This window comes from Lissotriton helveticus, chromosome 1_1 (genome assembly GCF_964261635.1).
Source record: "Lissotriton helveticus chromosome 1_1, aLisHel1.1, whole genome shotgun sequence".
In the NCBI taxonomy this organism is placed as follows: domain Eukaryota; kingdom Metazoa; phylum Chordata; class Amphibia; order Caudata; family Salamandridae; genus Lissotriton; species Lissotriton helveticus.
Window position 1 is genome coordinate 1,184,063,579 of NC_136057.1, and position 15,143 is coordinate 1,184,078,721.

The following is a 15,143-nucleotide window of genomic DNA, read 5'->3' on the forward strand; positions in this document are numbered from 1 at the left end:
ACTTGGGCAGTTTATCAATTCCTTGCAGTGTGGGGTAGTAGTTGCATAGCACAATCCTGTTCAGCACTTTGTTAGAAAAAACAGAGTGCAGCAAGCCCCATTCACAACTTTCTGCACAGTATGCTTATCGTGAGGTGTGTTTCACATTATCAAATGTTTTGCAGTTGTTCTCTTGCACTTAAAAGTTTTAAAGTGCACGAGCAGAAGACCCTGTTCTCGTGATGTGGGCGGCTGGCTGCCAATTAACACATCTGCATTTTCCCAGGGTCTGGGGCTCTTCGATACCAGTTTTGGAAAGTGCAGGTCTGCTGCAGGGCCTTCAGGAAGACGTTACAGCTTTCTGGGGTTTATTGCAAGAACACTGTGGGCATATAGGTTGTGAGAGGAGGACTGAGAGCTCAAAAGACAGAGCGAGCATTGGGAAAAACGATAGGTTTCTACTTTGGATTCTCCTTCGGGGCCTGTTGGCTTTGCCTGTACATTTTGATGATGCTGTACAACATCAGCAAGATTCTATACAGCATGGCCAAAAGGTAATTGGGGAAAAAAAACAAAAAAAAAAGGTGCAATGCCGTAGATGCAGCAGCCACGTCATTTTGTAGGCATGCATATGCGTTATTATACCTGTGCGCCTACAAAATGATCCCGGCCCCTTTTGTCATTTGTTCTTATTTACAGACGCAAGAGGAATCAGTAAATAAAAAAAATGTAAAAGAAGTAGTGCAAACATGCTTATTTTTTGTTTTGTGGCTTTTGTTATAAAGACATGGGCGGGTGCCAATTTGCTTCCTTCCCACCAAGAAAAAGATTACGTTTGGGAAAAAAAGAAGGCAGAAAGAAAACATCATGAGCCTGGCGGAAAACTAAGGAGCGGTCGGTCAGTGGAGGGGAAAAGCAGCACCCCAGGGAGAGTGATACAGGTACAGGAAGGAAGCACACGAGTAAGAACACTGAACGCAGGGAGTGAGTTTGTCGGGGGAGAAACAAGAGAGTTTGCAAGACAAAAGAGAAAGCAGCATGGAGCGTTTAGTTTGAAGCACACAAGGGGAAGAGCTGGAAAACACGTGCACTCTTATGGAGTGCCTAAGGGAAAAGAAAAAAATTGTTTCATAAAAGTGAGTAGTGGAAGGATAGAGGCCAGCCATTCAGAGATATGGTAAAGAGGATATCCTCCAGGTAAGATACAGACACAAGATGGACAAGCTGGGAAAAGGAAAGTTGTTGAGTAGGAAGGAGGCGATTGAGTGACAATAAAGCCAACCACTGTTAAGCAATGAGCAGGCTGTAAACCCGTTTGTTTTTGGTAGTAAGCTCACCATTGGCCTTTCCGTGTACAACACCTGGTCATCTGTTTAGGTCTGGTTATGGGAGAAGGTCCCAAAGAAGAAGCCAACATCATAACTATCATCAGGTTATGAACCCTTTCTGCACTTGTAATGTGACATGACAACTCTAAATAGTTGGTTATTTAATGTTCAGGTAACAACCTGGTAACCTATGTTATGCAGAATATATGCAGATCATCCAGGATATTGTGAAATAGAAAGGAAGTTTTAAGGCAAAATATGTGTCATTTTGTAGCACAGTATTGTGCATTTGTGTTCCATTTTATTTTATTGCTCTTCATTAGTTTTGCATATTTTTTCTATAGATTTGGAAGTTTAAACTATTAGTCATCTTGCCAAAACTTCCGAATGGAATTACTCCAAATTTGGAAGGAAGCTAGATCTTCGACCACAGATTGTGCTTTTTGGTGTAAATCCGTTCAGTAGTTGTTGGGAAAAAAATGATTGTATATTTAGATAGTTGGGTCTGCAAGAGACTCGGGTGCGCCAGTTTAAAAATAGAGCATTTTGATTGGCCCAGGGAGCTTTTATTACACTTGAGCCATCTTGCTCTTGCGGGAGTCAGACTCCCGCGACAAAAGGCTCTGTGATTGGCTGACAGCAACTGGAACTTAGTCCCCTGTCCTGTAGTTCTAAAATATTAGAAACAATGCCCAGATCCCCTAGGCCCTATGGAGGAACCCAGAGGGAACCTCCCCCTACCCCAGGGCCTAACAAAGGGGGGGGGGGGAAGGCAACAAATGCTGTAACCCCACAAGACTCTTGCGGGATCTGGGAAAAAATGGCAGCTGGGTCGCATTTATTTACTAACCCACTCTGGGGCTGAATTTATAAAAGGGAAGGGGGCTATATGACCCCATCCCGAGCCTCCAGCAACCCTGGGGAGCCAACCCCTGGGTCTGAAAAAAATGTTTATGTGGAGGAGGGATGCACGGCCCCCCGCCCAAGCCATCAGAGGCCCTTGGGAGCCCACCCCTGGGCCAGAGCTGAACATATTATGTACAGGGAGGGGGAGAGACACGCAACCCTGCTCCTCAAGGCTCGAGACGCCCTGGTGTGCCCAACCACCTGGGGCCGAACATTTTCAAAAAGGGGGGAGGGGGGCGGGCCGCAAAGCCCCTGCCCCATAGCCATTAATGACCCCATCCCCCGAGACTGGGTCAGATGCTATGTCCTTAGGCGCCTACCCCCGGGACATAGCAGTTTCCATGCCCGCAGCGGTGTGTTTGCTCTCACTTTGAAGGAGCATTTTCAAAACTCCTGCCCAGCGGAAGTAAACACTAAGTCAGCTCCCAGCTGGCAGGAGCATCACAGTGCTTCCGCCCGCTGGTAGCGGGCTTTGCCCTGGTTCCCGGTCCACAGTGATGCAGATTAAAATATTGCTCCTGCCTGCAGGGAGCAGGATTAGTAGCAGCTCCCATGCTATATGCGGAGAGCCGACTGGGGCCTTGTACCACCAGTTTGCAGACAGTGAAACTCTCATGAGAAATACCCCACAGAGTATTAAAACTGATCTCCTAAGTATAGTGTACACTTTATGCTGCACTTGTCAAAAAATACACTAATCGCTTAAGATAACCAAGGACTGAAAGAGCTAAAGATTTATACTACCTGCAGCCATTGTATTGTGGTGAAAACCTTACAATACTTAGTATCTACTATGTAGAATGTTTGCACTGTTGGAATTTTTTCTGCAGAACCAAAAAAGTTGTGTGGAACGTACTGAACACAACAAGTACACAAGTCATCAACTGTCACCTGCGCACACAGTTATTCTTCAATACAAAGATGTATCACGTGTTCCATACCTCTACACACCTATGATACATTAGAAGCATATTTGTAAACACTTACTCCCATTAGCGGGCACAGGGTGTACAAAATTAGATAGAAAAGTAAATATATTTTATCTCTGGGGTGACAAACCTTGTTCAAATCAGAAGATCCTTCAGGAAACAACGTGTGATCATCTGCTGACCATGTTTGCCTAAATATGATGCATAGAAAATGAAGCCAAATAATGTTTTGTTTGATCTAAGCTGCTTATCCCGGTCATCGGGTTAGGCTTCTCAGAAAGGCGATGCCAGGAGTTCCAGCTGTGTCTCGAAGAGACCCACTGAAGTCCTTGTTCTCGATCCCAAACAATTTCTGCAGAAGGGAGGAGTGGGGGGAGATGCTACTCTGCTGCTGTGTGCCAAGCTCAGACAGTGATTCACCCTGAACTCTGGCAGAATGGCAGCAAAAGTGATGGGTGGGGAACACAAAACAAACATTACTTTTTATTGCATCAGATGTGTTAAAAATTGCGGGCATCGCGTGCCTCCTCAAATCTACCAGGAAAATCCTCTTGCAAAATCCCAAAAAACGATGGTGTCTAGGAAGGCTTGCCCACACATTTGTGGCATGCTTCATCCCAGACAACCTCATCCCATCCTGATAAGGTGATATTAACAGGGCGGGCTCTATCTCAGCATTATTAGTATTTTCTGATAAAGAAAATACTAATAATGCCAGGATTCAGACCATTAAATATAAATACCTTGATGTAAGGGTGTGATAAAAAAAATGCGAAGACGGATGTGGAAAAATGAATTTTGTCCCTCGAAAATAAATATTACTACATGTAAAAATACTATAGCGCAATATTATATGTACGTCTAGTGCTAGACTGTGTAAGTATTAAAAAACATGCACTGTGGCCTATTATCAGCACAGTTTGTTGCCAGTTGCTTGTGACACATGGTGAAACTGCACAGTAAAAATATTCTGCACACGTGCTCAGTGTGAAGAAGGTGAAAAATCCCACACCACTACTACTCATCCTAGCTAAGGATTGCTGTGGAGTCATGGTCTGGCCACAGGGGGGCACCCTCTAGTAACTGACAAGGATTCAGGGGGAAAATCAATAATTTCTCATATAAGCATACTCTCGGAATCAGCCCATACATCCACAAATGTACTACTTCTGTGGCTAATGGCTCAAGCTCATGGTAATATGCATCAATCATTGGTGCCAATCACACGTTGTCATAGATAAAGCAACCCAGAATACATACGAATAATTGACACCTAATGGTAATTGGAAGATATCAATACAGTGCACTCCACCTTGCATGCAGCTACAGTTTCCTGATCATTCTCTTCTCGTCTTGTCTCGTCTCATGTCTTTGTGGTTTGCGGAATGGCTTTGGAAGATGTGCAATGGTTTGATCTCTAACTCTCCTGCATACAACGTTTCTTTACTGTAAGCATTTCTTCTTCATGTAATCCCAAACTATCATACATGCACCAGAGTTGTCTTCTATAATGATACCAAATAATATGTGTAAAGAACATATATACAGAGACGGCAGACGACGTCTGCTTGTTAGAGGCAGGAGCCATATTTATCTAATTTATTATAATAAGTTGTAGCACTTGTATTTCACTTAGCAAGCAATGAATGGTTGCTGCATTGACAAAATACTGGATTTTCACATGATTTGTTCTTTATTTTTCTTTTTTTGCTGAACACCCTATAAAGAACATTTAAAAAAAAAAAAGAGATGGGTGACCGGTATATAGGGAAGGAGGAGGAGCATGATGTTCACAAACCCGCTCCTCCTTTCAAGCTGTTACTAGTCAAACTCTTTTTACGACGGCTACGACCCTAACGCTGAAATGCCCAGCTTCTACAACTGTGCAAAATACCGACCATTTCTTTCTAGAAAGCTCTTGTTCTTGCTTTCATATTGAATTGGGAGCCTGCTAGATTTGTATTAGCTTATTGTATCATTAGATTTGTCAGGAGAGCCAAAATTCTCCTAGAGGTAAAATGCGCTTTACAAGAAACAAAACCAAAAAAGTGTCTCCAGAGACCAATTATATTTAAAACTAACACACATATGCTAACTAATCAATTAACAACAACAACAACAACAATAAAACTTTATTCGGATACAAAAAATTATATCCATAAAAGTACACAAATGTCAATAAAATGTACATTTTTTCTTAAGAAGAAGAATGTTAAAATATTATAAAATGCATAGTATACATCAAAAGAGAGAATTTTTATACACTAATACATACATGATAAAAAGAAGATAGGTGATACAATATTGTTAAAAACCTAGTGCAAAAAGTTTTCTGACCAATAGCAGCAGAGAATAAATACAGGACAGTCAGAAGCAATGTACTACCACCATAATATACAAATATTGTAGGGGCACACTCATGAGCCAGCAACTATAAAATAGACCGCCGAACAGTTGTTAGTCTTTTTAGGATATCAATCGTAATATTTACGATATTTAGTGCAAGCTTTTAAAAAACAAACTATAGGGTTAACACTGTACTCGGTGTCTAAACATTGTAAGGCGAGGAGTGCTGGGCGGTAGCGATCGAGGCCCATGTGTTTTTACCAAGGGGATAATCCACTTCCTACGGGGGTAATCATAGAGGCTACAGAAAAAAACTGTGTGCAAAAGTGATTGATCAGACTGCCACCATCACAGGGGCAAAGAATGAGGTTTGAGGACCGGTCATTTACCTTCGGAAATGTTAGTAGCCGATGGAAGATGTTAAACCGGAACCGTGTCAGTAAATATCTTTCATAATCATTGATGATAAACAATAAGTAAGGCTGGATTCCAAGTGAAGCTTGCACTGTCAGGAGATGAAGATTTGAGGGCTTGGAAATCTCCTTAGTAAGTCGGAGCTCACGCAGATGTGATAAGCACAGAGTTTTCAGGTGTTTCCGGGGTACTTCGACTATGGTCTCTGGAGTCTTAAAGAAAGACTCTAGATTTGCATCCAACAAGAAATTGTGAACATATGCCAACCAGACAATCAGTGATTAACAAACGGGTCAATTTGCATTCACTTGTTTGCCAAATACGGTGCCATAGCAGTATTGGTTGGACGGCAATGATGTCAGTTATGTGCTCCAAACCTAACTCCAAATGACAGCCGTATATCGGGGAGCTTTTAGGAACAGCCAGGAGGTATCGTATAAACCCATTTTCTATTTTTTGGATGACGTCAGTGGTGACAAAACCCCAAACCCCCGCCCCGTAAACAGCCACTGAACAGCATTTTGCACTGTAGATCTGGAGCAACTCCCGCGTGGGGCGCTGACCCAGTTTTTGTGCAAACGTTACCAGAGCTGTAGTGGTTCTTAGGAACGCCATTTTTCTGGCTTGAATGGCTGGACGCCAGCTGGACTTATCGTCTATCAGGATTCCTAGGTAGGGGTAGGAGTTTGCACGTTCCAACTTGGTATTATCAATATAGATACCTCCTGGTTGCTTTAGAGGTTTCCCTAAGTGCATAACATAGGTTTTCTTGATGTTGACATTTAGGTCTATGCTCGCCATAAAACTGCAATATCTGTTAAGAAGGGTTTGCAATTGGTGGGGCGTTCTGGCCATGATGACTGCATCGTCTGCGTAGAGCAACACAGGAATTGGACGGCGATCTATCATGGGCAGGTCCTGGCTCCCTTCTAACATAGAAGCCTCCAAACCATTTGTGTAGAGGTTAAATAGAAAGGGAGCCAGTACACAACCCTGCCTCACTCCCTTAACCACAGCGAATGATGTTGTAAGTCCCCCCCCCCAGACCATACCTTACTTTCGCTGAAGCGCCTGAATAGAGATCTTGCATAAAGTTCACTAGAGGCGGGTCAACACCCATAGTCGGAAGAATTTTCCATAATTTGCTATGGGAGACACAGTCGAACGCTGCCGACAGGTCGACATAGGCTAGGTGCAGCCTCCCTTTTTTTGCCCCAACATATTTTCCTGTTAGCAATGAAAGGTTTAGTGCCTGCTCCACGGTCCCCAGACCCTCACGAAAACCGTACTGCAAGTCAGATATTATTTGATTACTTGCAGCCCAGTTTTGGAGTCTTTGGAGGACTAGACGACCCGCCACCTTACCTACCGCATCCAGTAGGGAGATGGGTCTATAGAAGGCAGGATTGTTGCGGTCACCTTTCTTAAAGATGGTTGTCCATGACTTAATTGGGCCTATTTTAGTGGCTGCTTCAAAAACCCTAGTAAGAATAGGGGCCCAAAGTTCTAGATTGTATTTGAAAAGGTCCACCGGAACCCCAAGGGGGCCTGGGACTTTTACACATTTGGATGCTAACAGTGCAGTAACTACTTCCTCGTGATCAAAATTAAGGTCTGGGGGTGGGCTTGAGATGTTTAGCGGGTAACTCTTCCCCGAAGAGTCTGTGGTAGACTGTGGAATAAGACCCTCTGTATTGCCAAAAATTTTAGAAAAGTGGCTGACCCAAGCTGCTTCACCCACTGCCACCTCAATTCGGGGAATAGATTGTTGGTCAATTAAAAAGGGAGTTCTTACGATTTGCCAGAAAGTGGTGGAATCCTTGAGGGCGCAGCTCTGGTGGAGTTTCGCCCATAAACCCTTCTTAATAGCCTTCTTACATAGTTTAAGTTCCTGGTTATAGTTCTTTCTTAATCTTACTACTTCATCTTTGTCCCTGACAGAACTGGACAGAGCTTTCTTTGAGTGAGAATGGGCTCTCCTGGTTTCTGGGTTAAACCAGCCCTTTTTTGTTTGTTTGATGCCTTTAGTTTTACGTGAAAGTGCATTCTTAATAACGTTAGTAATAGCGGAGAAGCTGGCCAATATTTGATCTGGTGCAGAGTGTGGACTGAGACACACCTCTACTTGCAGAAGGGTGCGTCTCAGTACTTTTGCTGTAGTTTCTGCAGGATCTACTTTGTCCCACTTAATGGTGTATCCATTCAGTTTATTCACCCTTAGTGTTTCTTGCGTTAACAGTTTCGAAATACTGCGCCGTTTGAGGGTGACAGGGATGATAATGGTCATAGTATTGGGGAAATGATCGCTAAATGGATCATTTCCAGTATTAAAACTAGACAGTTGGTCTTTAATATTTTGTGAGACTAGGATGAAATCAATTAGGCTAGATAGACCCCTGCCATTAAACGTAGGTGTGAAAGCAACCGGTGGAGATACAAGTTTGTTTGCAAAACCCAGGTCCAGGTTAAATAATGTCTCAGTTAAACGATTCCCTATCATGGTATGTGGAAAATGTGTTAAGTTTAATCCCGCCTCATCAACAATTCCGCATTTATTTGAGTCACTTTCCTACAAAGGGTTAAGTTGAAATCCCCTCCCCAAACTATATTTACGGTGGTGGTGGAATATTTATGCCGTTCCTCCATCAAACAAAGGGAAATAGTTTCCAGAACTGGGAGAACGTCTTGAGAGGGTAAATTATTATAAAAATTAACTATATAGTACGTATGAGTTTTGCTAAGTATTAATTAAAGGATCTGAAAGTTTGTGGCATTAATGAATTCATTTATTCCTGTGATTGAAAGTTCATTGGAAATATATATTACTAATCCACCTTTTGCTCTACCTTCAAACTGAGGGTTGGGCGGAAGAATTAAATGTTTTATAGCCTTGCAAATGGATAGGGGCAGTCAACCAGGTTTTTTGTAGACATAGAATATTATATTGTCTAATGCCAGAAATCCATGAAAGAAGGTCTACCTTTGAACGCAGACCTGCAACATTCCAAAAAATCAATTTGAGATGTAATTCGGCTTTTTCCAAATCTCCCGTAACCATATTATCCCAAACAACAGATTGGGCTCTGGCCATAGTTCCGGTATTGTAAGACACAGAGGAATCCACATTTGTAATAGACGTGACTATTTGGGTTGGAAGATCACTCACCATTAATGGTTGGTGTTGTGCAGAAACCGTACCAATAGATAGAGACTGGGTTTTTGACTTTACATTTGTTTTGGTAGGATCAAAAAAAGTACCGGACACACACCCTGAATGGTGGTCTGTTGTGACCAGTCAGTTGTTCTCATCTAAGCCGGACAGGGGAATAAATCTGTTATTTAACTGAAAGGGGTGAGACCAGAGATGCGGATCATAGGAGTTACTACTGGCCAAATGATGATTATAGACGGGCACAAGGCGTTCATTATGATAACTGGTTAATGGCCTATAGTAGGACTTATATGCCGTTAGGGATCTAGGATAAAAATAGGTTAGCTCACGTGATGTGATTCCGTTTCTCCCATTATCCTGAAAATCATCTAGAATATATTTAACAGCTCTACGGTCTCTAAAATTGATAATAATGATATCCCCCGTTATGTCTTTTCTTCTGCTGCCCAACCACAGAAGGCGCCTAACATGTAAAATTTCACCATTTATATCCGGGGGAAGGGGACGGTTGTGTATGAGCCAAAAGACAACTTTGTTTTTAAGTTGAGAGAAATTTTCTCTTTTGCCTTCCTCTAGTGTTGACACGCCTGTTAGAACCACCACGTACGGAACCGCTTCTGGGGGCAGTTCTACCTGGTGGCTCTTGTGCTGTGTTGCCTTAGCAGAAACTCATCTGTCAACTTGGTTTTGAGCAGTGCCTGGGGTAGTAGATTTCCCGCCCTCCTGAACCGTGTTTACCCTATGGGAAGGATTTTGCCGAGGTATGTTTGGAGCACTTAGTTTTAATGGATTTGATTTAGTGTAGTTGTTACTTTTTCCTCCTTTCATTAGGGTAGGGGCAGTTTGAGATGGTACAATAATTGAGGGTACGGGAACCCCTTCCTTATGGGTGATGGAAAGTGAGGATGGAACAGTAGTTGAGGGTACTGGTACAGGCTTTAGTTGTGCCTTTGTTATTTCTTGATTTTCCCTAACTGAAGCTATCCTCTTCAGCCTCTCAATTAAAGGTAGGATGAGGGACCTAACTATTTGTTCAATACTACCCACTATATCAGGGTTAGATGTTTCCTTAGTTAGGTGATGCTGAGGGATAGGCAGGACCGATGTCATAGGTGCATTTGGTGCAGGGCCGAGGGTTTATCGGTAGCGTTTTTGCTTTTTTTCCTCAACGATGTTCCACTCCCCCCCTTTCTGCGTTTTTTTGATGGCGGACTTAGGTCACGCGTGTGCTTGGGAATTTTATCTCTCTTTTGAGCAGACTCTATTAGAGGTGATGACGTGGCTGCTTGAATTTCAACGACTGGTGGCGAGTTACAGATGGTAGATGAAACAATTACGCTTAGTTCACTGATTGTGCCTATTAGGGCGGTTATATCCCTCAAAAGCAATGGGATGCTATCATTTCTAGATGGTTCAGAGATACTGGATTTTCACATAATTTGTACTTTATTTTTCTTTTTTTGCTGAAAACCTTATAAAGATTTTTTTTTTTACAAATAGTGACTGACAGGTATGTAGGGAAGGAGGAGGAGCATGATGTTCACAACCCCGCTCCTCCTTTCAAGCTGTTACTAGTCAAGCTCCTTTTGCTACGACCCTAATGCTGAAATGCCCAGCTTCTACAACTGTGCAAAATACCGACCATTTCTTTCTAGAAAGCTCTTGTTCTTGCTTTCATATTGAATTGGGAGCCTGCTAGATTTGTATTAGCTTATTGTATCATTAGATTTGTCAGGAGAGCCAAAATTCTCCTAGAGGTAAAATGCGCTTTACAAGAAACAAAACCAAAAAAGTGACTCCAGAGACCAATTATATTTAAAACTAACACACATATGCTAACTAATCAATTAAGCTATGAACCGATGAGTGGTGTATTTAACAAGGAGTATACTCCTTTCATTGTGTATAGTTATGCTGCTACCATGTCTCTTTCGTTTCCACGAGCAGGATATAGTTAGACTCTGTTCCTGTGAATGGAACCTAAATCTACCAGACAAGGAACATTGACACCGGTTGGAGTTACCACCTGGGTGGTGTAAGATTCTGTGTGCTGGAAAGTCTTTCCCCGAAGTGTAAATGCTCTTTGCATTTCCACTGCAACTTTACACAGGTTTGTAAGATCATTTATGTTGCTGTACCAAGGGTGAACTATGCGTTATCTACTTGCGGACACTTTGATCATAAAGAGGAAGAAGTTCATTATTAGTTACTGATGGGAAGTTTATTTGCACCTTAGACTGATGTAGCCAGATTGAAGGCCTTGGCCTTACAAATTAATTCTGGCAGTTTTCATGAACATGAATCCAGAAAATAATTGAAAACCAATGCTGTAAATCAATGTGATTTTTCTTTTTTACGTTCTAGATCTTGACATTAAGACATTTGGTACTGGCAGTGTAAAAATTCAAAAAGTTGAATGTGACAACTGCAAGATTGAAACTGAGAAGGGGGACAGTGTTTTGCAATCAGTAAAGGTACGGCACGTTTAATATTCTTGAATTACACCTTTCCTTGTCATGCAGTTATAAATTGCTTTCTGACCAAGATTTATTTTGAAACCCCTGATCTGCAGGATGAGCCAACTCAATAGAAGTCTTGCATGCCACAATAGAAATGTACTGCTGACGGTGGTGGTAACAAAGATGATGCCCACAATAACCAATGGTGTTTAAGGATCAACTCCATGAGTGGCTTGATAAATATATTTGCACTCCCAGCCTGCACTAGCCAACCACAAATAAGACTTGATTAACAAAGCAGGATTTTGTTTTGCGGGCCACGTTTGTTTCATATTGTCAACATTTGAAAATGGCACCTGTTGGCTCAATGAAACACCTCTGGGTGAAATTCCAGGAGCCTGGCTCTGCATGGGCATGTTTTTAGCAACTTCTATTAAGGCCCTGAGAGCGGAAGATCTAATAAATAACACCTTAACACGGAGAACGATAGCTAAGATATTAATGAAAGCAGAAAAGATAACTTCATGGGATTAGGACCCGAGAGCTCAATTCCATGACAGCTGGGCTGTGAATCTCAACACTCCGGTTACCCTACCTGAATATATGAATCTGCCCCTCCCAAACCATGCAGAATATACATTTATGAGAATGAACTTTGACCTTTTTCCCCTATGGTGCTATTGGTATGGTTGCAAGGATGGTGAAGGTGATGCGATTCAGGTGGTGTGACCAAACAGAAGAGTCCTTAATACATGTGATCTGCAAAGCCCTTAAACCACAGAGGTGCCACTGGCTTCTGCCGATATTTTGAACTCTCAATGTGAGGACAGGTTAAGCAGCTGTCCTAACTTGCTTAAAAGGAGAATCATGTTGGCTATCCTGGTGTTTTCTTAAATTTATGAAAGCAGCGCTTGGTAATGGAATATGTTTGATTGCGTTTACCTTTCTACACATTTTTGCACGGAGCACCTTGACCCTGGAAGCACTCTTGACCTGTGGGTGTCTAAGTGATGAATCAGAATGAAGATAACGTCCTGGTTGCAGACTAGCTATAACCTGTTTTTAAAGGATTTTGATTGTTTTTATATTGGTCGTTGTTTATTTCCAAGAGCACTTTATCTTCTGGGGTCCTCTCCACTCTAGCACAGAGCACTTTTAATTTGCGGTCCCCATGACTAATGTTCTTTGTGAGGCTACGGTGAATGGCTATGTCGGTCTTTTTGGGATGGAGCATTTGTGACTCCAAAAGGGGACTTCAAACTTGATAGCTTTTTCCTTACCTTCTCAAAACAGTATTTTATCCATATTTTAAAACATTTCTATGTGTCGAGATGTAATGATTTTAATTAATCGAGATGTAATGATTTTTAATTAATCGAACATCAATAAACTTCAAACTCTTTTGCATACAACTCTCATCAAATTCTGTAATTGATATTACAGGTGCATGGCACGCTTTAAAAATAAAATTGTATGGCTTCCTGTGGCCAGCATTACTTAAACCTTCGCACTGTTACAACTGAACAAGGATTTATATAATTTAGGCTTTAAAATTACATTTACAGTTAATGAAAAAAAATCAAAGGGTGTCGTAATACATCAATGGAAAACCACTAAATAAAATTGAACAAAGGCAAAAAACAGACGGTTTTAAGAAGGGTATGAACACACATGAAATAAGTATTTCTAGAAAATAAGAGGAAACACATTTGCATACATTGCCTTCTGAAACCGCGTAAATGCCAACAGAAAGATTATATGGTGTACATTGACATCTTTCTGTGTGTATGAATAATAGGCGCATGATTTATAGCCTTTGTAAGCAGGCATTTCACTTTTGTATTCAAACTTTAAAAAAAATAAATCATCAGTTTAAACCTAATCTTTTAAAGATCTGAGTTGGGAAGGAATTCCTTTACCTTTCCACCGCCGTTCCACTCTGCATATTGCTTAATCTTTTCATCATTTTTCCGTTGTCTCAAATTATTTCCTATTGATTATGTTACAGACTGTTGAATGTTTGGCATGACTGCATGGTTTCGGTGTGTACAAAATGCATCTGCCTCGGCTAAGGGCCATATCTGAAAGAAACAGGTTAGTATTAGATTCCTTACCTTAGAATATCCCCAGGCATCAGACTGGATCCGGAAACTTTTGCGTAGCAGTACCCTTGCGCGTCGGTAGGCGTCGTCTGCGGCTCCGCGTCTGTCGTCGGCGTCGTTGGCGCTGGGATGACGTCGCCAGAGTACTTAGACGCCGCCCTTGCGCGCTGACATCAGTTCTTCTTTTTTCCGCGCCGATCCGGAAAAAGTTGTACCCTAGTCAATTTTTGACTAACTTTTTCGATCCTTTTTGATCATCTTTTCGAGTCTCTCGACTCCGACGGAGCCGGTAGGGATGCCCGGGTTCAAACCCTGCGTCGATTGCAACCGACTGATGTCGGTTACCGACCCCCATCGCCGGTGTCTTCACTGTCTGGGCCCAGACCACGACAACAAGTCCTATTCCGACTGCCGGGCCCTGACGTCCAAAGCTAGACGGGAGCGGTTCCGCAAGCGACTCGAGCTCCGGCAGTCAGCCCCGCACCGCTTGAGGTCCCGGTCCGGAAGGAGGTCGAGGGACCGGTCGCGCGGCCGGAGTCACCACAGTTCTGGGAGTCGTCATCGGTCTTCGGACTCGAAGTCCTCAGGTAAAAGGCACAAGAAGTCAAAGAGGCGACACCACTCTTCTGACTCCCCCCGACGCCCGCGCGACACGGCCGGGTGTTCGGGCGACACCGGCTCCGCCAGAGCAGCAGGCGTCACGGCCTGCTCCATACCCGCCAGTCCCTGGGCAGCACGCGACGCCGGAGGAGATCGAGGTTTTCCTCACGGCCAGGAGGTCGCTCACTCCTCCGTCGGGTTCAGCGGCGCCTTCGGGCCAAGCTGCTCTGACTGGGTCCCCCAGTGGGCCAGGTGCTTCGGCCCCGGCGCCGTCGGGTGCTTCGGCCCCGATGCCGTCGGCAACTTCGGTCCCGACGCCGCAGGGCCCCGCCGGATCCGGGTCGCCGCCAGTCGACCTCACGACCTCGCTGGCGCCGGCCCCCAGGGTGTCGCCCACGGCGCCGTCCCAGGACGACGCCATCCCCGGTCCTACCCTCGATTCGGGTCCGGCGCGAGAGCGGCGCCGCTCTCGATGCTGATGGGAGAATTTTACTTCTACGACCCGGCCCCATCCTTTGAGCCTGAGTACCAGGCGATGGGTGACGAGGGGGATTGGGAGGGGTCCAAAGACCCTCTGACACGTGAGTGTCAGTCTTTTCAGGACTGGACAGGTGAGCTTGGGGAGGCCAGTGGTCTGGACACTTCGTCCGACACTGGTTTTGTCTCCCCTCCTACCGTGGCTACGGAGGAGGGGGCTGCCTATAGTGTGGTGCCGACACGGGCTGCCAAGGCCTTGGGCCTTGAGCTCCCCGTCGCGGCCGTGAGGTCTAACCTCCTCACCGAGGTCCTTAAACCGCAGACAAGCTCGGCCGAGCCTCTGCTGCCTTTTAATGAGGCCTTGTCAGACGTTCTTCTGGGCACTTGGTCCAAGCCCGCTACAGGTCTGCCTGTAGATAGGAACGTGGCCA

The 15,143-nt window shown here is 43.8% G+C and overlaps 1 protein-coding gene across 1 annotated transcript in view; it reads left to right on the forward strand.

Annotated features, from left to right (window-relative positions):
- FAM185A (family with sequence similarity 185 member A) overlaps positions 1 to 15,143 on the forward strand; it is a 221,291-nt gene that overhangs the window by 65,307 nt on the left and 140,841 nt on the right. Inside the window, exon 2 of the mRNA XM_078679353.1 lies at positions 11,439 to 11,548. Within this exon, the coding sequence (XP_078535479.1) occupies positions 11,439 to 11,548 (110 nt within the window). The remainder of the gene's footprint in view (positions 1 to 11,438; positions 11,549 to 15,143) is intronic.